At 36.7% G+C, this 27,183-nt stretch overlaps 1 protein-coding gene across 1 annotated transcript in view; it reads right to left on the bottom strand.

Annotated features, from left to right (window-relative positions):
- Positions 1–1,580: 1,580 nt before the first annotated feature.
- cfap74 (cilia and flagella associated protein 74) overlaps positions 1,581–27,183 on the bottom strand; it is a 58,846-nt gene continuing 33,243 nt past the window's right edge. The window contains 18 exon segments of the mRNA XM_046870910.1: positions 1,581–1,751; positions 3,156–3,290; positions 3,461–3,600; positions 4,369–4,507; positions 6,654–6,808; positions 7,148–7,277; positions 8,297–8,452; positions 8,966–9,085; positions 9,386–9,441; positions 9,553–9,665; positions 12,310–12,444; positions 12,945–13,090; positions 13,208–13,303; positions 13,377–13,653; positions 13,831–13,964; positions 16,477–16,650; positions 17,808–17,895; positions 21,557–21,685. Of these exon segments, the coding sequence (XP_046726866.1) occupies positions 1,626–1,751; positions 3,156–3,290; positions 3,461–3,600; positions 4,369–4,507; positions 6,654–6,808; positions 7,148–7,277; positions 8,297–8,452; positions 8,966–9,085; positions 9,386–9,441; positions 9,553–9,665; positions 12,310–12,444; positions 12,945–13,090; positions 13,208–13,303; positions 13,377–13,653; positions 13,831–13,964; positions 16,477–16,650; positions 17,808–17,895; positions 21,557–21,685 (2,449 nt within the window). The 3' untranslated portion in view covers positions 1,581–1,625.

Genomic DNA, 27,183 nt, shown 5'->3' with positions numbered 1-27,183 from the left:
AAAGACTGATATTGCGTGCGGATAAGCTGATAATAACCTTGCTTTTTATAGCAGGGTCAAGATGCTGTAATCTGATTTGGAGTAATCTGCTCCAATCTGGCATAAATGCTGACCGCATGCGTCTCTCCGTCTAATGGGCCACTCCTATTGGCTGAGCCTTGGCTTTACTGATGCGTCTTGTCAACCTTGTCATTCTGACATTCAGTTAGATAGCTTTCTATATAGTCTATACATTCCATGTAATATTTAGTCAGCACTATTACTGTGAAGTTTTACCAATAATCAAATAAAAGATTTATTATAAATGCATTAGCATGCATATCTAATGAATCAATGCATTTTACAGGACAGACATAAAGGATAATTATATGGCTTTAACAAGTAATAATACAATTTATAAAGAGAAATATTAAAAGTTTCTATTATAAATGCGAAATCTAAATATCAGTATACTTTCTTCAATCTTTGTCTAATCTTAGTTAGACTTAGCAATGTCCTAACATAAAAGCAGAGCTTTGTATTCATTTATTGCAGTAAATCTGACTTTAGCCAAATACACACACAAAATACCATTTGACAAATATTTTATAACTAACAATTTATACGTATTTATCTTCTCCATTGGTCTCACTATCTTTGGTTAATTACACGACAAGACAAACCAAACGACAAACTGATTTAGCAAGATGTAATTATAAACGCACACTAAAGTTGTCTGGGACGCAGCTTAAAGTTCTTACGTCCTGAACCTAAATCTCTCAAATGGCACTTTGTGGTATAAAGCCAGGGTGCAACGTATAGAGATTACAAATGACACCCGAGCAAAACATTATGTTTGTATTGTATTGTATTGCATTAAATTTAATTCAGGGGAATCTTTAAGGAAACCACTGAATTTACAATTGCAATTAAAATTGCTTATTTTGAGCTGTACTGGTAACTGAATTAAAAAAAAGCCAGTGGAAAGGTAAACATCATTTATAATTCTATGATATGTTATCTAAGCTTCAGGAAGATTTTCAGATAATTTTATTTAATATTACGTACATAAATATGGTTGGCCTGAAGTGCCCATATTCATATTATCCATGCGATATCTCCAAGCTGTAAAATAATAAAACGTAATTACAGCTCAGTGTCACTTGCAATATATACTTTCCTCTGTTTATTCTATTTTTATCACACATTTATCTTTAATTTTCTATACTTTGTGCAGCAAAGTAGTGAAGTGAAGTGAAATTAAGCCTTTATACACTTTCCTGAGCTTTAATGAAAAAGAAATGCTGAAAGGGGTTCAGGAGTGATATTATATATTCAGGATTAAAGTAAATTATGCGTATTGTACTAAATGTCCACCTTCATAGCAGAATAGCATCTTCCCTACAGTTAAAGGAAACAAGAAAGAAACTCCTGCATGATGTAAATGATGTATCCTGTGATAAAAGAATGCTCACAGGCTCCCCCTTCTGTCTGTCTGGCATACAACCTTGAACTTCTAACTAAGTAAGCAGATTAAAGAAAGACTGTTTAAATAAAAAGACAAGATGATTAACATGAGAATTGAAAAATAACAAATCATACAGCTTATAAAGGTAGTTTTAATGATATAAAAATAACCATAAATATCAATATCTGTTGTCCTGTCCAGAATGCGCATGGCTGGATGTGTAGGCCAGAAGGGTGACATTGTACACTTCAGTTTCTTCTCCTCTGAGTATCAGTGAGGCACACACCTGTACCACCTTGTTGGGCTGGAACACACACATGCACAATCAATTAATAACAATGTAAAAGACAAAGATTCTATTTTCTTTGGAAAAAGAAAGTGTAATTATATGCATTTTATGTCATACTGTTGTCCCAGTGTCAACATATTGTTATTACAACAACCACATTTTAATGATTTCTTATAATTTTTTTAGGTATCAGGTGGAATTTGTGAGCCAGTGGGAAAATTATTGCATCACATCATCTTTAGGTACTTTAAATCTTTATATTTTTGATCCAATAATTAATAGACTGTACGTTTATGGTTAACTGGCTGTAATGTATTTATTGTGTCTCAACCGCACTTATATTTATTAAAATATCCTAAAAAATATTAAAGATTGTTAGTTAGGGTTACCTAACGATTATAGGTATATTGTATTGTTGTATTCCTAGTGGGATTGAGATTATTAGTTTGATAACAGCATAGTTCATAAGGCTTACTTGTTTATTAATCTATCAATTGGCCTTTTCCAGAATTTTCCTCTGTTATTATGAATTAAATTTTGTAACTTGAACTCTATTTAAATGCATAAATTTATTCATAACCCTGTTCCTTAATGACTAGAAAAAATACTAGTACAGGGTTCAAATGAAATAAACACATCAATCTATTTTATTGCTTAGTCATCATAAGCTTCAATTGTGGAATTTTTGGTGATAAAAATCATGAGGGATGTAACAGAATACTAATACATTGTTCAGAATGAACAAATCTTACTCATGTTCTATGAAATTGATGGTACAAAGAAAGAATTTTGGTACATCACGTCATCCTTTATATTTGCTTAGTCATAGTTGGTGGTCATAGTGGTCTAAATTGAAGTTTTATTTTGTTCATATCTCATTACAAGAAAATCTCAGACAAATAAAAAAAATAAATAAACAAATAATAATAATTCTGTGCACCGTTGAGACCATTTATGAATTTAAGTAATGTAGCTGAACTTGAGGAATGCTTAGAGCAAAAATGTACCCAAAATGCTAACAGTGCTAGCGTTTCTGCCTGAGATGTTTTTCCTTGTTTTTCTGGTGGCATAGTGCAATGGTTCTGCCACCGAGGTGGTGAAATGAACTTCCCCTAGATGTCCGAAAAGCTGAGTCACTACCTATCTTCAAATGAAGCTCTACCTCTTACTGAAACACCTGAAACATAAAAGTGTGCTATAATTTCACTCAACAGAGTTTTTGTTAATCGCTAAGTTCGCAATCTAGTGAACCAGTGTTGATTTATTCATTGATAGAGACCTCAAAGCCCTTTTGTACATCGCTCTGGATAAGGGTGTCAGCTAAATGCTGTAAAAGTAAATGGTACACATTTTAAACCCTAAACAGATAAAGGTAGTGCCATCACTTTACACCCAAATGTGCATGTTAGCGCTCCGTACAGTGTGTCCAGCAGGTGGTGTCCAAGTGACTGTGATGGTGCGCCGGTGACCTGCATCCACACGTCCTTCGGTGGGTTCGACACTAAACCCCTGCTGCCGGAGAGCAGTTACGTTCTCCCAAAGAAACTCTCCATTCTACAAATGGTAAGAGAACAGGAGGAGAAATGAGAAGAAAGTGGCGAGAAGAAGACAGGAAAAGCAAGTGAGCACAAAAGTGTAGGATAATGAATTTACCCGATATTTATTTGCTTTGACGACTTGAAATATGAGTGTCTATGTTTTGAGAGATACAGTATAAAGTGTACCTTCTTGTTGTGCAGTCGGGAGCTGGGAATGCAGCCCACCTCTATCTTTCCCACCGCGGCTGTCACCTGGCCCTCACACAACACACTCCTCAGAGTCAGCAACAAAGGTGTGGGTAGCCTCTTCCTCTCTTTGTGTGTGTCTGCCAACAAAGCCACATCAAAGAGACAGCAAACATTTGGAATAAGCTCACTTTTCTTTTCTAATGGTTTCCAGGTCAAACATGTTACACAAGCACACAACCTCAAGACTGATTTCTGCCAAACGCACAACGCTTATTTCCATCGGTGGACGATAACAAAGTAAATGTAATTTGTAACTGTACTTAAGTAGATTTTCACGTATTTGTTTCTTTTCCATTTGGGAAGACTTCAACTTAAACTTCACTACATTTCAAAGTCAAAAATTTCACTTTTTACTCAACTACGTTATGAGTGGATATAAAACCTAACTGGTCAATCACGTAAAAATCCACCAATCAGGGTAGAGTGATATCTAATTGTAATAGATATCAATCAGTGTTTGACTCATAAACTGAGTTGATTAAGCGAGAGTCTTGTGACAAAAATAATCATACAAAACATGATAAATCAAACACTTTTGTACTTTTACTTAAGTTTAAAAGGAGCACTTTTACTTTAACTGGAGTCACTTTTACTTTAACGCAACTACATGGTTTGTGTACTTCGTCCATGACTGGTTAATTCTTATTAGTCATTTATTTCACACACTTATTTTTTATTTATATTATTAATAAGAAATAAGTAAAGCATTTATTTTACTGTACAAAAAATGTGTTCAGTTGTTCAGTATGAAATGACTACAGCTGCAATCATATCAAGAGATTAACTGTATATTATAAAGATAAAAATGGAATGTGGAATTATACAGTCCAGTTTACATTTTGTACCTGTGTGTTCTAATTCACCGGCTCTGTATATGTTTGGATGGATGAGTGATTCAGAGCACAGGTTTAATGGATCTCCACCACATACAAACATGTTGTGGCTGCTCGCTGCACCCCGTAACTCCAGATCACACACTGTCTGCTGTTTCTCACACACACACACACACACACACACACACACACACACACACACACACACACACACACACACAAATATGTTAAAATACATAAAACACTACAAATACACTACACATCAGCACTGACTCAAGGCAGCTATATAACAAAACACAAACACGTGTTAATTAAGAAAGAAAATATACACTACATACTTAACCAGAAATACACATGTGTAAGGGTTCAACATGATGGGCCATGCTGTCATACAAAAATAATACCTGCCGATTCGAAGCGCTCCAGTTATCACAATAATAAACAGATGTACCTTAACCATCTTTCTCTCTCTGTCATGTTATCATGACAAAAAGCCACCAACATTTTGTGATTTGATTTTTTTATGTTATAGATCGCTAAATGAATTTTACAGTTTGTGAAAAAGGTTGTCACACATCTACCGAAAAGGGTTTTGTGGCGTAACAAAAAAAAAGATAAATCATATCAGATCTTTAAAACAAAAAACACAAAAAAACCTAAACGAATACATTTTAATAACATGGTTAAATAAATATGCACATCTTTCTATAACAGGGAATGCGTTTAGAATTAACCAGGCGTATTTAAACTATGTTCAATAGTATTATCGTGCACCTGTCAATAAACTGCTTTTGATTAACGTTTGTGTAGGTTTTCTTTGTAGAAAACATTGTAGAATAACATTCGATGTACCATGAAACACCATTATCATTACTGATGGCCATCATCAACCAGTGGAGAAAATGGGGCACCACAGTGACATTATAAAGAACAGGACGTCCCTCCAAAATTGGCAAAAACGACAAAAAGTCAACTAATCAGCTAAGTTGGCCAGAGACTACGTTAACCTCCTAAGACCTGAGCTTTGGTTTGGCTTGCATTTTAGATTTCTTCCAGTTATTTGGGGTTAGGAAGAACCAATAATTATAATAACCATATATTTTCTTTAAACATGAAGCTCTTCTTGGAAAAAAATGATGTCACTTATGTGGACACTTGGTCTGTATCTACAGAAAACAATAAAGACATTGTGCACAATGTCTACGTATGTGGACACCCAGGTCGTAGGAGGTTAAAGAAGCTGCAGGAATCTCACGCAAGTACTGTTTACTCTGTGTGTGTGTGACAACAATCTCTCATATTCATCATGTCTAGGAAGCCCCTTCACACTAAAAACCCTAAAACATCCAAATCTGCTGACATTTTGCTAAAATCACATGCCAATTATTGTTAATGAATGATGAGACTTTTGGAACTCTAAAATATATATTTCATGCAATAACAAGACTTATTACTCATCATATCCATGTGGAAGCATAGTGATGGCAAGATCATGCTATTGTACTTCTTTTGTTCAGCTGAAATTAGGACTCGAGTCAAGATAGAGGCTCCAAATACCAATCTATTTTTATCACAAAACCTGCAGGCCCCTGATAGCTAAAAATCAAGGAACTTCCAGCATCCAGCATGATCAAAACCCAAAGCACCGACAAATCTCTACAAAGAAATAGCTTCAGAAGGAGTATTTTTCAATGGCCCAGTCAGAGTCTGAATATAAAACCTAATTGAAAAACCCATGAGAAGTCTTGAGGGCTTTACACGTGAGCTCTCCTCACAGTTTGATCTATTTTGAGTATATTTGCAGGTAAGAGGAGAAAAAGATTGACAAATCAAGATGTACTAAGGTAGACCCCAAAAAACATTAAAGATGTATTACAAACGAAAGACACTTAAAGAAATAGGGTGTGCACAATTATGCAACAAATTTCTTGAGGAAAAATGTTTTTTGATTTGTTTTTTGTTTCTATTACAGTAAAAGATCTGACATGATTTCTCTTGGCTATATTATTTAGATGGTAAAAACCTGCAAAAAATCTTTACATACATGCTCCTGTATGGGCCAAAAGTCTGAGTTTGTTATCGAAATGCTGTAAGGATGATATATTTCCATTTACTTTTTCAAACATTTCCTAAACAATGAGAACGAATAGGGTGTATATTGTAATTAGCATGTGTGCTTGCTTTTTGACTAAGACTAGCTCTTATTACGTCAGACTTATTTTCAATGTGTCATTTTTTGAGATATTTAAATATACTTCAATTTGTGAAAGGTGATAAACTGATTAAAGCTCTCGTACATGGTTCATAAGTTGTACTTGTAGCGCATCTCGGTAATGTAGCCCCTCATGATCAGGCTTGAACGTTACAGTGATATCCTGAGTTTCGTCGGGGGCAATAGTGCCCTCTGTGGGTGACACAACGAACACACTCTGACCGCTGTAATTCTGAGTGCCTGGGAGGAACAACAAAAACAACAGCAAAAGGTGTTTAAAAGCTACAGAAAAGTAAAGCTGGTCACAAGCTGTACTTAATACTAAACTGCCTTTAGCAGTAACTTTGTTTTTAGAGCAGGACTTAGATTTACCTGAGAGCATCAGCTATCCTAATGACCTGAGTGGCATATTATGCTATAGTATATCATGTCATTATACTTTAATAGCTGACTAATGCACACAAATAAGGTAATGATTAATGTAGCAACCCAGATGGCTTGCTCCGAACGGCCCACTTTGCTATTTCCATCCTGCCCTAAATGTGCAGAGTGTAAGAGTATCTGTCTCTGTGCACTTACCTACAGTTGTGCATTGTGTAGAATACTTGGAAAGGAAAGCTGGAAGCAAGCGTGTATCCTTGTGTTTGGAGAGCCTCAGGCTGTCTAACAACACTCTGAACTGCAGATGCAGAACACAAGAGTTCTGAAACTATGCATTAAAAAAAAAAAGAGAAAAAAAACCCCAAAAAAACAAGAGCATTATAAAAATTAGGATTGACTAAAATTCTGAATGCTAAAATGCAATTATCAATTTGACAGCCAGATAACAATACCAATAATTTATTGATTACAAATACAATAACTATTACTAGTCCTTAATATGATAAAAGTGTGTGTGTCTTTGTGTGTGTGTGTGTGTGTGTGTGTGTGTGTGTGTGTGTGTGTCTGCGTATATCAACTTCAGCAATAAATATACATATTAAGTGAAATAATAAGTAAAATGAAATGTGTAGCAGCAGTGACACAGATGGCAGAAAAGCCAATACTATGATAGTATACAATTTATTGCACATGTAACAATTATTACGTTCTATTTGAACAAGTATCTTACATTTTTATGTCAAAAGCATAGAGCTCTAATGGAAATGCTTTTGTTCTGCAATTTTCAATACAAATTATATTATTCAATTCAAAAGTTTTGTGAAATATATACATGAATTCCATATTTGTAATGTTTTTGTAGCATCGTCTGAGCATCCACTATATGGAACACTTGTCTTTTCTAGCCATATGTGGTTCAGAGTTGAAGGCAGACAATTTTATAGGATGTCTTTGGATGCATTAAACTTGGAGATCTGCTATAGAGCTCTGAATTCAACTGTATTAAACACCTATGAAATGAATTGAGACACGGACCCCAGGCCTTCTCACCCTACATCAGTACCTGACTATCAAAGCCCCTGTGGCTGAATGATCACAAATCTCCACAAGCACACTCCAAAATCTTGTTATTACAACAGTAAATGGAAGACGTGTAATGGGATTCCTTAAAAAGCACATGGCTCTTATGGTGAGGTTCAGCAAACAGATTTTCACTGTAATCTCTTTTGGGCACCACTGTAAGTTCTTATCAAAGTGACATCAGGCTATGCATTTATTTTGATGCTCACTGTGGTTAAAAAGTGAACAAAGGCAGTAAGACTACATGAATATTTTCTTAGATCTTACCGTAACCACTTGGCTAGTGCTCTGTTTCTCCAACACATATCCAAAGTCCAGGATTCGTCCCTTGTGTGTGCAGGTGACCAGAGGCACGATTCCTTCTCCATACAGCGTGAACTCCAGAGTCATCTGACTGCAGCTCACGTCCAGTATTTCACGATACTGCGCCGAAAAAAACAAAAAAAAACCAATCACATTAGTATATTCATAATATTTTCCAAATTATGTGGAAAATATTTACATAATGACAGACTTCAACTTCAAATGAGTAGCTGTTTTATTTCTAATTTACAGACTTAAACAAGTATAAATAATGTAAACTGAAATTTATCTGCAATTTTAATAAACCAAAGAAATGTCATTTAACAGTATAATAGCTTGTAGCTTCATATTTACATCATGATCACAAGATCATTCATGTATAAACATAATCACAAATCTAGGATGTTAAACTACCCCAAAAGCACAAGGATGAATTATTTCTTGATATAGAAATCTAATTAACGGTAAGTTGGAGTGTATACCTTTAATGCTTTGTAAAAGTGTTACTAAAACACTGGTATAAGATTCAGCTTCGATTGGACTACATTTATTACCATATCTACTGTACTGTAGCTCTTTATGTGAGGGCTTTATGTGAGGCCTTCCATACCACTAGAGGTCAGTGCTGTTTACCTTTTTACCCAAAGCTGGCGTAAAAGCCAGCAGGAGTGTGTGCGTCCCTCCAGGCTTGACTCCTCTCATTGCGTTCAACAGGGCAAATGGCCCATTTATGTCCAGCAGTGAAGATTTCAGCTACATTTCATGTTAAGAAAAACATCCTATAGTGGCATACAGGTCAAGCTAGTCATCTGGCAGGTTGCGATTTCTATTATTTTCTTTGAAAACGCACAATCATGGATTTTCAATTTTCGTTTTACAACATGACCTCCTGTGTTTAATTCTTAATAGATTTTTTTCAAAAGTGAGTATCGGTAAAGTGATACTACTAAGAACAAATAAAGTTGAAATCAATAGCAGCTATAATAATAAGAGGAAGAAGAAGAAGAAGGAATGGAAGAACAAGTTGTTTTAAAGTCTGCTTCAGAAGGATACCATCACAAATTCTGAACCAATGTTCTGGACTGTCACCTTTTTCAAAACCTTCTGTCCTATAGCAAAAAACACAATAAAAAAAATATAAATCATATCCCTTCCAATCAACTGAATCACAGCAACAGCAATATAAAGCTGACATTTCTACAAAGGCAGCACTATCTTACCTATTGCCACCTGGTTGAAGTTGATGGTGGTTTCCCCATGATGCTCAGAGATGACCATCAGCATGGGTCGCACCGCTGGGCAATGCAGCTCCAGGTACAGCGTGTTATATGGGCTGTAATAATGAGTTCATTTTTATTAATCCAGCTCTGACCTCAACCGTACTGACACAAGAACAAATGAAAGTAATTCTTTACTAGTCAGCTCTATTCACTGTTCTCCAGAAGATTTTATGGCAATATGTGAGTATGAATGCTTTCAGTCATTCAGCTCAATTTAAAATGTCTATTAAGGGTTTCATCACGCCCACTGAGAGAACAGATTTTTTGCCAAACAGCCAAATGGGCTTCCATATCTTTGGAAGAACCACAATGTCTTCCTGGACTAAAAATTTTAAAAGAATTTCAGAATATTTTTATTTTAAAATGTATTTGATCAGAAATGATGGTCTTTTTGACATTGCTGCAGTAGACAATGCATATATCAGTTACATTCATTTTCTGATTTACTTTAACAAAATGTGATTCTGTTCAACTTTATATGTGTAAGTGTTGAGAGATCTTTGAGAGATTTAGCTTAGGCCAGCTTAATTTAGCTTCAAAATAGTGTAGCAGTATAGATTTACTGTTCTCTATAGATAACTCAACATACAGTCATTATTGTCAAAATAGCTGGCATCAAAAGTGAGTATACCCTAAATGATAATAGCCATAGTAACCATGCAAAGCCACGTCCTATTCATTATGTTCATGTTTTTGCTTCACAGGTGTATCTTGTGTTAGAGCAGTTAAAGTTTGGTGCTTTAAGTACAATTTTCTCATACTGACCACTGGAGGTTCAACATGGCACGTCATGGAAACATGGAAACTCTCTAACGATTTGAAAATCAGAATTTTTGCTATTCACAAAAAATGGCCAAGACTATAAGAAGATTGGTAACACTCTGCAACTGAGTTACAGTACAGTAGCCGGGGTCATACAGAGGTTTTCAAAGACGGGTTCCACTCTGAACAGGCCTTGCAAGAGTCTATCAAAGAAGTCGCGTCCTCGTGGCTGGCTTTAAAAACAGATGCATGAGTGCTGCCATCATTGCTTTAGAGATTACAGAAGCGGAAGGTCCGCTTGTCAGTGATCAGACCATATGCCGCACTCTTCAACAAGTCGGTTTGCATGGCCGTCGTCCCAGAAAGAAGTCTCTTCTAAAGCTGGCTCACAAGAAAGCTAAACCTTTTTGGTTTAAATGGAGTCCAGCATGTGTGGCGACGCCCTGGTAAGGAGTACCAAAAAAACTATGTCTTGCCTACAGTCGAGCATGGTGGTGGTAGCATCATGTTCTGGGGCTGCATTAATGCTGCTGGTACTGGGGAGCTGTGGTTCATTGAGGGAAACATGGGTTCCAAAACGTACTGTGACTTTCTGAAGCAGAAAACGATGCCCTCCCTTCAGAAACTGGTCAGAACGGCAGTTTTTCAACATAATAACGACCACAAACACACCACCAAGATGAAAACTGCCTTGCTGAGGGAGCTGAAGGCGATGGATTGGAGAATCTGACTGAATTAGAACAACCTAGTGCTAAACACGTTCAAAAATGTGGAGATAATAGTGGACTTTAGGAAACACCCCTCAACACTACTTTTCCTCACAATATCCGACAGCCCTGTGTCATCTATGGAGAACTTCTAGGGAACTACCAAGACCTGAAATGGGAGTCCAACATAAAGTCCCAGCAGAGGATATACTCTTTATGCCAATTAAGGAAGTATAGTCTGCCATAGATACAGTTCTACACTGCTGTCATTGAATCAGTCCTGTGCACATCTATCACCATCAGGTTTGGAGCAGCAACATAACAGCAAAGGAACAGACTGCAGAAAACAGTAAAAAAGCAGACAAAACTCATTGGTGCTCCCCTGCCCACTCTACACGACTTGTACTATACAAGAACAAGGAAGCAGGTAGGAAAAATCACTACTGACCCTTCGCACCCTGGACACCACCTCTTTCAACTCCTCCCTTCTGGCAAATGCTACAGAACTTTGTTCACCAAAACTGCCAGGCACAGGAACAGTTCCTTTACTCAGGCAATCGCCCTCATTAACAACTGACCTTAATTATATGCCCTGCTTCATATCTATAAGCACTGCATTAGAAGAACAGTCAGTCATCACTTCATCCATATATGTAACACACACTATTACTGCTGTATATTGTACAAAAGTCCTAAAGTAACCTTTTTATCTTATGTACATTGTGTTCTAATTTAATCTGTATTGTCTATATTGTCTTGTATCATCTAAGCTAAATGAAGTGTTGTTTATGTCTGTACTTTTGAGAGTCACCAAAAGCTGGAACCAAATTCCTCGTGTGTGTCAACACACTTGGTCAATAAACCTGATTCTGATTCTAAACTTAGTCTTGGAAAAAAGAAAATCACATAAATAAAGAAATTGATGGAATCTGTGAATGAGGCAAATGAGGCTTTTGGAGGTTTTGTGGATTTGAACATGCACTCGCTAGCATCAGGCGACTTGTGCCATTGCTGTTCGCGATGTGCCTCCTGAGAGCTGTAATGACGATCCTGAGAGCTGTAATGACGATGCCGCGAGAAAAAGAAGTGAGAGCCACTCTGTGAATGTGTCCGCTCAAAAAGGAGTCCCAACATTTGTCTGAGCTCCAACATATGTCATGAGAAAACATTTTCACTAACCGTGTATGCTGTTTAAATAGATTGAAATGTGTAAGCAATTTCATTTCACCTGTAGAGGGATTGCTTTGTCTCCTTCTGGTGTGTACCATCTCCATCGGACACAAAGCACGGGATGACGTAACGGTTACATCTCTTTTTAAAAGTGTGGAGTAGAGAGGCTTTTGCAGCAACATACTCGGCAGAGCTAGAGAATTAAAGTGTGTATTAGCCATTACACCTAAACAGCAAATTTTCATTAAGAATCTGATCTGAGGATATTTATGGCCCAGATGTTCAAACGTACATGGACACCTGACCATTACACCCCTATGTGGGCTTTTCTTAAATCACAACTGTATAGGATCTTGTTGTATGCTGTTTGCGTAGTGTATGCAGTATTACAATTTTCCTTCACTTGATCTATGGGGCCCCAAGCATGACAATGTGCCTGTGCACAAAGTCCATGAAAACATGGTTTGCAAAGTTTGGTGTAAAACAATTCAACTGAATTCTTAAGACCTGATGTCAGCCCCACTGACATGCACTGCAGCATCAGTGCTTAGCATTCTTTTCTCTTTTTTCACAAAATAATAGCAAGTTGGAGAATATTTTTTCAAATGTTCCAAGAGCACATATGGCTGTGACGCTCAGGCATCCAGAAACGTTTGGATGTGCAGTGTATGTCTTATAACACTTAACACTAACTCCTTCTGTATGTCTGCTTGGTTCAGGGCTTGCAAAAGACTTTCGCTTTTGCGAGTCAGAGACACTTTTCTTGTCTTTTCCTTCAACTTGCTTGAGCTTCGAATTAGGGGAGACTTCTTCCCTTTCTTCGATTCCTCCTTTTTGTTCTGAAAGCATCAAAAAAGAAAAACATGCTGTTCCTTCAGTATCTAGATGAGAAAGTAAACAAATACAAACGGGTAACCAGTGTATACTGATAGTTCATAATCATTATGTAGAAACACCTGTAGCTCCTCCTGCTGCGACAGCATCTGAATGGCCTCTGCCTTGATGTCGTCATCACACAACAATGGGCTGAAGGTAACTTGGACCAGACATCTCTATGGACAATAAAGTAGCATTAAGCTGCTAAGGTTTAACACTTGACAGAAGATTAAATAGCAAAATCATTACCTGTCCAGGCAGAACACATCCTGTAGTCGGGGCCACTGTAATTTCAGAGTTTTCTGGAGGAGTGAATGAGAAGAACCTGGCACCCACACGAGAGACCGTTCCTTTGCCAATGCGTGGCATGGGGCGTGTAAAGTCATTAAGGCTGGTGTGAGAGTTCAGCACATGCAGCACTGCTGTGGACCGATCTCCCACTGCTGTGGCTCCAAACTGCACCAGTGAATTAGAAAGTTCCAGCACAGGGCGCACACCAATCCCGCGGCACGATAACCGAAACTCTCTAAGTGGAAAACAGAACGGATTTTCATCTTCACTGACATAATAACTAACATATTTTTACAATATTATCCTAATTAAATTGTTATAATATTATTATTATTGTTATTATTATTATTGACTAGAATTAACATCTGAAGGAAAAAAACCTTCCTAACTGGAATGACCTGATGTGCAGTACCTGTTAATTCCTGACTTGCAGGTGAGTTGAAAATTGTATTCGTCTGCTTTTGAAGGACTAAAGATCAGATCAATTTCCAGCGTCTGAAGCGGTAGCAGGGTGCCAAAACCATCATTAGGCTGGACATCAATAAACTACACAAAAGAAATCAGCAGAGCAGAATATCAGAGATGCATGTCATGAATTTGTCATTTACACACTTCCAGTCTTGTTATTGTTTGAATCTTGTATCAGTTTTAATAAATAAATAAAATACAGATTTCAATATGTTATGCAATAAATAGAAACTCATGTTAATAGAATTATGCAGTTGAAATACAATAAAAAAAATGCCCTGATCATTAAGTTCATTGTTAAAAATTACAATTATAACAAATATAGTTTCTGCTGTCTGTTTTCTCTTATATATTAAAGGAAAAAATAACAAGTTTTATATTTTTTCTATATCCTAATCATATTAATACCCAACTATGTTTAGAAAATATACTGTATTTTGTGTAATTTTCTGATCTCTGATATTCGTTGCATTAGTCAATTCTGTCACTATCTGGTTCAATTGTAGTACTTGAGTTGTTTGTCTTTATTTCTAAGTAGGTGTAATAGATGTAATTAGACTTTAAGGTGACACAGCTTTATACACATGATATACAGCGACATTAATAGTGTACTACTGCAGAACTGCTTTATAAGTTCAGGAAAAACACTACTTGGCCTCGCATTTGTATGACGTGATATACCGTTTTACCCCGTCCTTTAAACCCTTTCTGAAGCTTCTAATTTAGTGGCAGATGGATTCTTCCTCTTAGTAACCCCCACTACGCAGGGTGCCAGCTCACTGGTCACAGTGGAAATTTTTATGCTGAAGTGTCTGTTTCTGAAAAAAGCTCATGGGCACGTGCCATATCGGCAGCATTTGATGTCGTAAAAGGAGTGGATTCAACGGCTTTTTGGCGGCCATTTTGTATTGCCGTGATGACTCATGTTTACTTTTTTACAAGCATTTCTGTTACCAAAATATATGTCATCGGAGCACCATGCAGCTTGCAACACGCCAAAAATACATATTTCGTAACAGGTGCCTCATTTCGTCACACTCCACACAGCACAGAAATCTCATACACAATCTACATATACAGTCATCAACTTCTGTCAACTTTAGGTGACGAGGACAAAAAAAACATCAATGTGTAGTTCAATGTGTGGTCACTGTTTTTTCCAAAAAAGTAAACCAACTTTCAGAAAGCAGGTGGGGAAAACTACACCTTATAATTTAATAAAATACAGAACCACCTTTAGCCGCAATAACTTTAATTGAACATTTTTCGTTAAGAGTTTGTCAGTCTCTTAAATTATTTTAGAGAAATTCTAGCCTACTCTTCTTTACAACCTTGCTTCTATTCAATGATGTTTAATGTCATTCATTTATAAGCTCTCTTAATATTCCAACACAGTTTCTCATTTGGGTTGAGGTCTGAATTTTGACTTGGCCATTCCACAGAATTTTTTGGATATAAACAATCAGCATTGTAGCATCTAAGTGGTGTATACTGTATTTCTGTATGCCAAATAGCAGTGCATTAATATTAGATTTGTCCTAAAAGTAGACTGTATACTAGACAAGATGGATGAGCAAAATAATGTCAGCCAGGACACAGACTAGATACTATATATATTTTCATTACAAATTTGATTTGTTCATTTCAGTCAGCTGAAAGAGGATTTTTCCACTGTGCTCTCCAGAGAAAAAAAAATGTGGACACTGTTTAAAGGATAAGTTGACCAAGCATGCCACTGCTACAATTACAATAAAATACAGTTTTTGATTTTAGCCATAAATTAAAAAAGAATTATTGGATTTAGAGCAATATCTCAAATTACAACACTGTCACCTCCATTCTCCTACAATTAATTAATAAGTACCTTCATACTTCATTTACAAACATTGATCTACCTTTTTATTAAATATTTTAAAAGTGTGAAAAAAAATCTTTTTCTCTATAATGGGGCTTTTGGATTTATAGCATTTTTTGAACTCGACCAAATTTTTTTTGCCTGAGGATTTATTGGAAAGTCTCAATATTTCTGTCAGTTGATCTCTGTAAGAGAATCTGCCAAATATGGTGACTCTACATCATGCTGAGGAAGCTGTCACGTCTGAAAACCCTAAATATCTTCATACAGTATGTTAGTGATACAGTAAATAGAGGAGAGGTTCTATTACAAATGCTTTACATATTATGATAAAAATGCTTGTTTTGTTATAACATATCTTCAGTGAATATCAGTTCAGTTACCGATATCAGTTCAGTTACACGAATATGTGGTGGAACTTTCTAGTGCTTTCACTGGTGAGTGTGTTTCCAGAAAGACGGAAATAGAGACTGTGGAAACGCTTCACACATCACATGCCTTCAGGCTGGTTTATCAGTATAAAAATGAGTGGAGCACTATTTCCAACACGATCAAATAAACCACAGCTTAGCTGATGCACATTAGAACCAGTATTCATAATCATCATAATCATCATAATCATCATAATTATCTGTTGTTGTTTTTTTTTGTTCACAGATTTTCTTTTCGCACACATGTAATTACTAAATCTATAAATAAACATACCGGGATATTTGATCAGTACTTTGGACTCACCTTGGGAATAGCCACAAAACCAAAGTCCTGTGGCAATAAAGAGAGGTTAGTTAGACGAACAGTGGTTTGAACAGCGTCGAAAACGGTGCAGTGGCCAAAATCCACCTCGGTGCGATCAAATTTGAAATCAGAGGTGGTCACAACAGCATGGATGGTGAAAGGAACAGGTTTTACCTATTGAAAAATAAAAAAAAAATGAGCGAAGCATATGCTTGTAGTGAAAGTTAACCGCCAAAAAAGATGTCAGTAGATTGACAAATTATTGAATATACAGTATATAATTCTAAACAAGTGCAGCTAAACAAATTATTCGAAATAAAACAGATGCCACAGTAAAATTTCTCCAGCCCGTCATTTCACAAACCTTGTTTACACACTGGCGTGTATTTATAGAGTGGAAAGAAAAAAAGGGATTCAAGGTGAGAGAGTGAGAATGAGAAGCTGTGTATTTGCATGTGTGTTTATTTCGAGCACGATGGTGCTGTGGCTTCAATACCCTTGCGAGAACTTGTGTGCATTAATAGATGATACCTTGAGTCAGAAGGACAAGAAGGTAGGAATGGTGATAAACAGATGGAGGACAAATAAAATGACAAACACAATGAGTCAAACTGGTGAGTCACTTCAAATCAGTGCAATAATGAGTTATTCTGACTGATCATGCAATGATGAAACGTTTCTCTTCTGATGGGTGTGTTCTAAGAATCACCCAAGATTTACCTACTAAGAGTAGAAGCTCCTAATAAGGTTCTAATTGAAGGTCCGTGTTTGTGTGTTTGTGTGTGTGTGTGTGTGTGTGTGTGTGTGTGTGTGTGTGTGTGTGTGAGAGAGTAAATGTATCTGTGTGTATGGGTTTTGAGGATTTGCCATAGGCAATGTTTTGGTCAGGAACACAGGTTTGAGCTCAGCATGAGTCCTGGCCTGGAAGATGAATCTGAGTGGGTGACAGGACAAGCGGATGATGTTAGATCCTGTTTGCCAAGGATGGAGTAGTGTAGGGGGGCTTTTTTTGGAAAGGAAAATTTTACCAGAATCCAGGTTAGGGGATTATGGAAGTCCTAAATTCAGACTCAATCCACTATGCTAATCAAAAAATATGCTAAGAGACAATGCATCATATCGCCATATAAACATGTATAAAACAATAAACTTATCACCAAAGCAGTACAGTGGGGGTGCTAGATATTTAATTGAAGGAATGCCAGCATGTTGAAACAGAGAGAGAGAGAGAGAGAGAGAGAGAGAGAGAGAGAGAGCAAGAGAGAGAGAGAGAGAGAGAGAGAGGGCATGTAAAGCCAGCCATGGTCTATTTTTGACTTATTTGCACCTACCTGATCAGCCACCTGTATATACAGAGGTACCTCCAGGACGCCTGTGTCCTGGTCAAAGAAGGACTTGGCGTCCTCTGACAGGCTACATCTATCAAAAAGACATGAAGGCAGGTCAAAACTAAACATTACAGTTTTGTAAATGCACTGATGATGACCAGAAGCTGCCACTGGTGTCTTTCTTTACATTTGATGTCTGTTTTTTTTTTTCAGTCTCGAACTGCTGAAATATTTACTGATATTACAAAGTGTATGTAGCAATCTGTAGCAGAAATGAAAGCAAGGGGCAAGAGAGACGGCAAGGAAGACAGAGATTCTAAGAGACAGGGATATATAGAGAACGAGAGAGAAATAAATAGAGCGAGACAAGAGTTGCATTAGTAGTTCCACGTAGTCCAAGGGCTCTACCGTGCGAGAGCATGGTAACCATGGTGATTGTGGGAGTAAGGCGCAGTAGAGTGGGATTTAGAGAGGGACATGCAGTCAAATGTCAGATTATGTAATACAATAAGCTTTGCTCAGTATTAATATGCCTAAATTAAACACCATGTAGAGTACAAAAGCTACTAAAGGTCAAACACAAGTGCTTAAATAAGAACTGTTTTCATCTAAGAAAGTCAGGATTAACTTATCAACAATGAGCAAAATTATACTGTATAAGTGAAATGAATGCAAGTATTCATGTCATGGGAATTGTGTAAACACATTGGTATTGGCACTATTGTTCTTTCAATAAGCACGTTTCATATGAACAGGAAATTCCTGTAGCCAGAGTTACAAGATATAATTGGGCAGGTTTTTTTTTTTGGAATTCTTTTTTGCAAGTCGTTAAAATTGCTGATCCTAACTGTTGTGAATGCCCCTTTAATTATGCAAGACCTTCTAATATAATGAGCTCGCTATGAGTTTTGCAAATTCACGCAGGGCTAATAAACCTCTTTTTTCTTACATAAGATACAGCATTTAACAGTAGGGTTTGATCCAAACACACCAAAGAGATAAAGCCTGGTGTAATACTGCTTTATTAAGATGAAGCATTGAGCAGAAACTAGAGCTCTGCCTGTTGTATTTATGAACCTCCTGACAAATAGATCTAAATGCATTCAAAATATTCTCCTCCACTGGGGTAGCAATATTTAACAAAAATATGAATCGAAATTTCGTTTAAAAAAAAAAGGACCTTAGCTTAGTTAGGTAATAAAGTGGATTTTAAATGTCAATAATGCATCCTACCGATAGCAAAAAATATAAATAAAGTGAATCCGATAAAAAGATTACGAACAATGGTGTGATTTTTGATGAGCCTAAATTGCTACATTTAGGTGTCCCCAGTCTAGGATCTATGTGCCATTTACCCCATCCATGCTACCATCTGAGAGCTCTACACTGGTGTTATCAATCCCACACTAGCACCGATTTATTTAAAGAATCGCTTGTTCTCGGTTAATGGAGTCTCGGTGGGAGAGTCACTCCTGAATTAGCTTGGCGTGGTGCTGCGGAAAAGCCTTGCGGGGCGTCACATGTCCCATCTGTCGGAAAAAAAACAGGCTTGTAGCACAGTTTTGGCTTCTGATATGAAAGCACCCCACGCTACCATCCAAATGATCAGTAGAATACCATTTCCATTATTGCTATTACTGCCTAATCCTAGTCCTGCAACCGACATAAAGACAAATTTCCTAAAGACAGATTTAAAGCTTACTTGTAGTTCAAGATGCTTTGACTATATTGACTATTGACTATAGGCGATTAGATCGATTGTCCAGATAACACATCACAAATGAAATAAAAAATAATGCCTATACATTTTTAATAATTGGTTGTGCAGTACTTACATTTAAATGTTTTATTTTAAATCCATCCTTGAAAGATCTCACTAGTGTCAAATATTCATAAAGCAGTAATTTATTGTTCATTAATATTACAGTTGGCTGTCTCCTTTATTCTACTCTGATATGATGCTTCATTATTTAATACTATGTCAATTTAAAAGATAAAAGTCTTGCATGCAGATACATTATTTTGGCCAGTTTTCTGAGTGTTGTATTGTTGGGAGCTGTGCACACCCGAGTTTGGGAAGTTTGGAGAGCAGTTGGAGGATCACTGAAAACTGAAAGCAAACGTTACTAAGAGATTATGGAGTTTTGTGGTTGGGGAGCAAATGAATGCATTTTTTTACTGCTCTACAGTAGAAATGACTCATTTCTCCAGGCTCTTTTCCTCACTATTCTGAATTGGTTGCTCATGCTAACCCAAGACCTGTCCCAGCACTAATATGTGGTTTGGTTTACATCCAAAAAGTCCAGATAGCTTGGAATATGGTGCTAATCCATTTTTTTATTTTTTATTTATATCTATATAGAGATAGATATAGTTATTGATTTCCATGCAACACTTATATATTGTTAAGATCTTCAGCAATTATGTGCAATAATTCCAGTGCAATAACAACAACAATAATAATAATAATAATAATAATAATGATAATAATAATATATGTGGAATAACTTGTATAACTATCATTGTAATCTGACTTTTCTGCCACCTGTTTTACTGCTGCCACACATTACATTTTACTTAATTTTTAACTTAAAATTTACATTTTATTTACATTTCTTTTCTTTTCTTTTTCTTATTTCCTATGTTTATTTTACTGTAAGCAACTGCAAACCAACAATTTCCCTACGGGATCAATAAAGTATTTTGATTCTGATAAGGTATGAACATAGACTCTGCCAGGGACTCCAACCACAATTCAAACTTTTTATATAAAATGAATCAAACAAATTGGTGCGTGTTGGGGGTTCAAGCCCTAGTATTGCCAAGCTGCTACTCTTGGCCCCTAGAGCAAGGCCGTTAACCCTCTGTGCTCCAGGGGTGCTGAATCATGGCTGACCCTATGCTCTGACTTTATGTGAAGAAAGAATTTCACTGTTATGTAACGTACTTATATGTGACAAAAAAATAAATAAAAAACCCTAAACTAAAACTATGAATGTATTAAAACCCTTTATATGGCTTTTTGCTATCTGTTTAAAAACCCCAATACATTAGATTTTGTGTATGAATGTGTTTTTCTATGTTTACACCCAGCAAAGAGCTATTTTATTCACAAAAAATGGTAATAATTGGTAAGAAAATAGAATAACAGAAAGCATTGTTTACAATACAAAATTTAAAAACTGCAGCGAGTTATATAAGCATTTGACTAAGTCAGATCAAATCTTGCAACTGGACTTTAAGCATGAGGGAAGAGGGGTGAGTAAAGAGCAGCAAGGATAGAAAGGATAGAAAAAGAAGACAGAGATTCTGCTCTAATCCCTGTTTAAGATAAAACAGTCTGATCAATCAAATGTGCTATTAATATTTGTTGTGAAAAGCCATGAGACTGGACATCAAAACTTTCTTAGTAACCAAAATGCCTCAACAATTAACAAAAAAATTAACAAGTTCCATATAAATTGAAAAAAAAAAAATGAAAGGAAAAACCAGTGGCTCTATTATATCTCTAGGGGAATTTTGTTGCCATGGTTAGTCATGGCAACTTTTCCCCTTACAAAAATCATTAAAATTCAATAAAAGTTTATTCAAACTGCTTAATTTTATGGTAAGTTGAAACATTTCTATCTTGACGGGAATGGTCTCTCCAGGGGTAATAACCCCTCCCTTAAAAATGATAATACACATATTTCATAATGTAGTCATCTAAGAGGAACGTTCTTCTGTTTCTAATGGCAGGGCTTTGTGGTTACCTGGGCAGGAATTTGAGGTGGGCATGAAAGCTGGACTTTGCCTGAATGTAGGCTGTTTTAGGCAGGATGTCCATGTGGTTCCTCAGTTTTTTACAAATGTCGAATGTCAATCTGAGTGCTGTACTGGCTCTGAAACACACATACATATACAGTAAAGCCCAAGCATTGTGGTACAGTTATAACTAAAGTTCTCCTTTAAAGCACCATTAGGGTTTTATAGTTAGTTTTCTCTGAGAGTATGTCCTGTTTTTGCTGAACACCTTATCATCATTTCCTGTGTTTACTTGGAAGCTGTAACACATACAATACACACACTAGACTTGTACAGTAAAGAAACCTTTAAATCACAAACTGAGCACAAGTAATGTAACACACCAAGCAACGTTACACACAAAGCACCTGAATAGGCATTAAAAGCCCCATAATGTACCGTGTTCCCTTTTCTCACCATTTTTGAGGTGACCCAAATGTTACGAGGAATCCACTTTGTGGCACAGAGCTTGCAGATTGAGGGATATAAATGGGGCTCTATCACAGGAATATTCTCCATAGAATTCTGACTACGCACACCTACTACCGTGCCGGCACCATGCCAAAAGCTTAGCTCTCTGTATGACTCACTGTCGATGGAAGTTTTTTTTTCCTAAGCTTATGTAAATGGTTGTGAAATTACTCCAGTAAATAAAAAAACAGGTCAAAATAAGTCCAGTTCAGAGACTTCTGCACTACTAGCAGGACTGTCATCAATGAAAAATAAAGTTTTATAACGTCATAATTAGAAAGAGCAACCTGCTCAGGTTGTTGTATACGAAGACAAGCCCTAATACATATTCGAATAGCTTATTTTGTTATGTGCGGACTATGCATATGTAAGTAAGCACTTGTGCAGTGTCCTTCAAACCTCAGCAGTTTCTCAAGGGAAGAAGAGATGGGATATTTTAATGAGGAGCCAGAAATTCCCTGACATTGCACTATGCTGTCAGCACTTCATTTTCAAGCCTTCAGGAAAGTGACCTACATAGTAGAAAACTCAACAGATGTGCATGTGCCACAGGCAAGGGCAGCGGCACTCTGTGGATATAAATGGAAAACTTTAATGGTACGCTATGCCCTAGTCACCGAACTACTTCTGAGACCACATTATTGTAGTAACTGAGGTGGCTTACATACTTACTGCCAAACACAATGTAAATCTATGATTTCACATGCAAAAAAATTAACAAACCTCATGTCTCAGCATGCCACGTCTGTAGCATTTCTCTCAACAGAACAGACCCTGCATTATGTCTTGCTGCAACTTATAACAAAGTAATTTCTGACCTCTGACTAGACAAAGACAAAAAAATAACCTTCGATTTTCTAGTCAGGATGGTGGCCTGAACCCCTGGGCACAGCTTATTATGTCAAAAATATATACAATTTCACTACAGTAAATGAATTTATTTGCAGTATTTACTTTCAATCTATCAACATAGATACATTTGTTAGCTAAATCTATAAAAATGACCTTTCAGACCATCAGATTCAGTTTTATTAAAATACATCACTATTGTTAGCTATCTTGTAGCTACCAAAACCTGTGGTAGACGAAGTACACAAACCATGTACTTGAGTTAAAGTAGACATACACTTGATTTATTTTCCAGTAAAAGTCCTCCCTTAACCCTTCACTTGATTAAAAGTACAGTGGAACTCGGTTATGTCGATGTCCTAGGGGGTTGCCAAAAAGCATCGAGGTAACCGATGTTCGAGATAAGGCCAGTGCCTTCCTGTACCCTAGACTAGGGTAAGTTCCGAAGGTGCCCTAGTTCATCCCATGACCTGTTATGCCCCAGGCCCCAGACCAGGAAAAGCCAAACCGACTGTGTCTGGTGCCAGCACAAGTCTGTGGAGAAAGTTGGATCAACTGTTTGTCCGCTATGGCCCTCCAAAGAGAGGTCTTCCTGCAAACATGCAGACTCTCAGCAGATGGATTGTGGATGCTATTTCATCCTCCTATGAGTCCTCTGGTCGCCCAGCTTCTTTTGGGGTCAGAGCACACTCAACCCGGAGTGTGGCAGCATCTAAGGCTTGGTCCTCAGAAGCTTCTTTCCAAGACATCTGCAACGCTGCAAGCTGGTCCACCCCGCTGACCTTTGTCAGGTTTTTGAACCTCGACCTTAGTGCCACTCCTGGCCCCTCTATCTTTTGACCTAGCTGTGATCTTACACAGTAGGCAGGGACTGGTCAGTCTGGCGGTACTGTATACTTGTTCCCCCAAGCGTTTTTGACGCAGCTTGAGCTCCTGAAAGGGAACATCTCCAGGTAACATATGTAACCATGGTTCCCTGAGGAAATGAGACGCTGCATCTCCAGGCCACACTGCCGGCATCCCTGCAGCGCTTCCTTCCCTTTTACTCCATGTGCTTTTTATAGCTTCCTGTTCGTGACACCGCGCTTTCCATTGGACTGATTACACATGTGATTCAGAGCATGGACAACGCGGAAGCGCTAACAAAACGTTGTTGATGCAGTGTCTCGTTCCATCAGGGAACCATGGTTACATACGTAACCTGGAGACACTCCTTATGTACCACCACCATTCTATCTCCAGAACGAAACCAAATGATTTATAAACAAGCGAAGCTCTTTTGCTTTTTATCAGTGGTTGATACTCTTGTGCAAGAGCAGGATTTGGTACTGTAATGCATGCATATTTAGAATCATGTATATTTAGATCATGGCAGGAAGACCTATATACTGCTTTTTCTGTTTGCATCCACACACTAGGAAAAATCCTCTTGGGCTACATGGGCAGTGTAATAAATTGATTTTAATAAAATATAAAATCACAGAAAATACTTATTTATTTGACACAGTAAAAGTTATATAAAGTTATATGTTTAGGCACTGCATGTTTTTAATTTTAATTTAATGGATTTGGATGAACGTGGGAAAAGATTCCTTTTTTTTTGTTGAGTCCCCTTAACAAAAAAAATTGTTCTAATTGTAATCATAAAATATGTATTAAGTTCAGGTTGAAGGACAAACGGCAGATAACAATGAAAATAAACAGGAAATAGTGATTAAACATATGTTTATGTGGGATTGTGAGTTCAAGAAGTTCAACTGATACTGGTAAGTATCTGGTAAGTATCTGTTAAGTTTGAAAGAGTTAAGAGAGTGTGGGTGAGCCACAGATAATAATTATAACAAAGATCCTTAGGCCAAACATTATTCATTTCTGATATTTCTCCAGTATAAAACCTGCAATCACCTTAGGCCTTATAGGCAATTATGTAAAATGGCACTTTCCCAGTGTTGCTGTATAGGCATTTATAATTTGGCAGTTGAGTAATAAGTACAACTTTGGTTGCTACAATCAATCATTCAAAGGACAAGAGTGGCTATGTAGAAAAATATAAAATATATAAAAGAAAAACTAAGGTTACAGTATACGCTGCTCACTATTCAGTGTAAATACAAGAGTCTGTTGTGAGGGAATATCCCAGGAAAACACAAGTTCCTAAGTAATAAAAGATTAAAAGCAGACAGATTTAGTTCAGAAATCTTCCAAAAGGAAATATTTGGTCTTAAATGTGCCACAGAAGCTATAGATATCAGTTAGAAGCTATAAATATAAGTTGACAGGCACTTTAAATTTAGCCTACTTAGCCTAATCCATGCTAGTTATTAAGTGTCAGATGATGTAGAGTATAGGATCACAAACTGTTCACTATATATAAATATGTTGCAAAAATCAAAAGCAGTGCACAGGGAGAACAAAAAAAGGAGAAACGGGAAAAGAAAACGGAGCAAACGATTGCGCCTAGCATGTGTGTTTGCGTTTGTGTCAGCTGGGAGAGGTGGGTTGTGTTTGTGAACGTGGGTTTATATGTGTGCAGTGCACATTTGTGTGGGTGTGTGTATGTTCGTGAAAGAGGAAGGGTGCACACGTGTGCATGTGTGTGTGTTTGAGTGTGAGTGTGTGGGAGGGGTCTTCAGTAAGGAAGGCCTGTTAAACTAGGCAAAGATGACAGGATGAAGGGCTTATTTTAAGCTGCTTTCAGACAGCACTGAGCTCAATGTCAACATTTTCTGTCAGAGTGTTTTAGTTCGGCTGATTCCTCTCACTCTAATTTCAATGCTTCAATCATGTGATTTACATATAGGGAAGTACTCACACACTCGCAAATTCAGTTTATCAACAGCTCTAAATCGTTTGTTGAGCATTTACTGCGTGACAGTGCGAGTAAACATACTCTGCATGGGTTTTGTCCTCGTGGGGGTTGTAGCATTGTCTTTTAAACGTGGTAATAATGTTGTAAGTTCAAAAATACCATCAGATCTAGCAGCATGACATAAAACCCATATAAATGCACAAACACCCACATACCCTAAAACATACACACAGAGGCAAACATGCACAAAAAATGCTCACCCACACAGCTACCTATAGTAAAACTATAAATACACACACTGTACACATCGAACATTAGTCACCAGTTATTGCAAATGTAAAATACATAAAACAAAATTCATTATATTTTTGCATTATCCAGGAAACTTCCATGTATCTACAGAATATATAAAAATCAATGTCAAATCAATTTAAATGACATGATGGATAAAACTGAATGCATCTGTTGTATTTTCAGGATTTTTTGCATTTTAATATTCATGTAGTCCTGATTCTTAGCCATGGTGACCTGTTTTTTTTATTTTAAAAATGCTGCTATAATAATGCCTGTGTCCACTATTGACAGATAAGTGTAATTTCAAAGATGCAAATCCTAATAAGCATTGTCTCAGCACTTGTCCGAGTGGATAATTGTGAGTATGGATGAGTGACCATGCTTTTCAAAGGCTTCGCCCTATTTTAAGCACCTCTTCATGATCGTTTTCATTTTGCACCTGGTTTGTTTATTATATGCAAGCGTTCCCAATATTTGAACGAATCCTGACTTATGTGACTTATATGACTTATATGAGTTATACTGCAAATACTTACACACAAGTAGTTAGCGTGAAGTTTGTTGGTTGCATGCTCAGCTGTTTATTCACAGATATAATCATATTTTATATATGATATAATATTCTACATTATATCGACATTACATTATATTGAGATTTTGTTGATAATTATTACTGCACCTTTTGGTTAAATATGGGAATTGAATCAAGCAATAAAAGAGATGTGCCACAGGAACCATGTTCGGGAAGGAGCAGAACAGTTTCTGTTATTTGGGTTGCCATATTGGGGTATCTTCAACAAATTTAAATTTTCTAAAATAAGTCTTATATAATAATAATAATAATAATAATAATAATAATAATAATAATAATAATAATAATATCAATAATAATAATAATAATAATAATAATAATAATTATAATAATATTTATTTTCCAAAGCCTATTCTTTTCAGCTAGTTTCAGACCTTTTGTGTAGTTTTCAGGAGTAAATTGGAAAATGTTGCTGAAACTTGGCAAACCTGGTTAATGAGATTAGCCCTTCTGTGTATGCCTAATTGGCAATAGGAAACACACCTGCTGTATTAAACATGGTGGAAAAAGTTTAAATGAAAACTACTCAAAATAAACTGCTAGAATATACTGGATGTCTGTGTGCTGTCAGCTCTCTACTG

This window comes from Silurus meridionalis, chromosome 17 (genome assembly GCF_014805685.1).
Source record: "Silurus meridionalis isolate SWU-2019-XX chromosome 17, ASM1480568v1, whole genome shotgun sequence".
In the NCBI taxonomy this organism is placed as follows: domain Eukaryota; kingdom Metazoa; phylum Chordata; class Actinopteri; order Siluriformes; family Siluridae; genus Silurus; species Silurus meridionalis.
The sequence above is the reverse complement of the archived record's forward strand: the minus strand, read 5'-3'. Positions and strand labels throughout refer to the sequence as shown.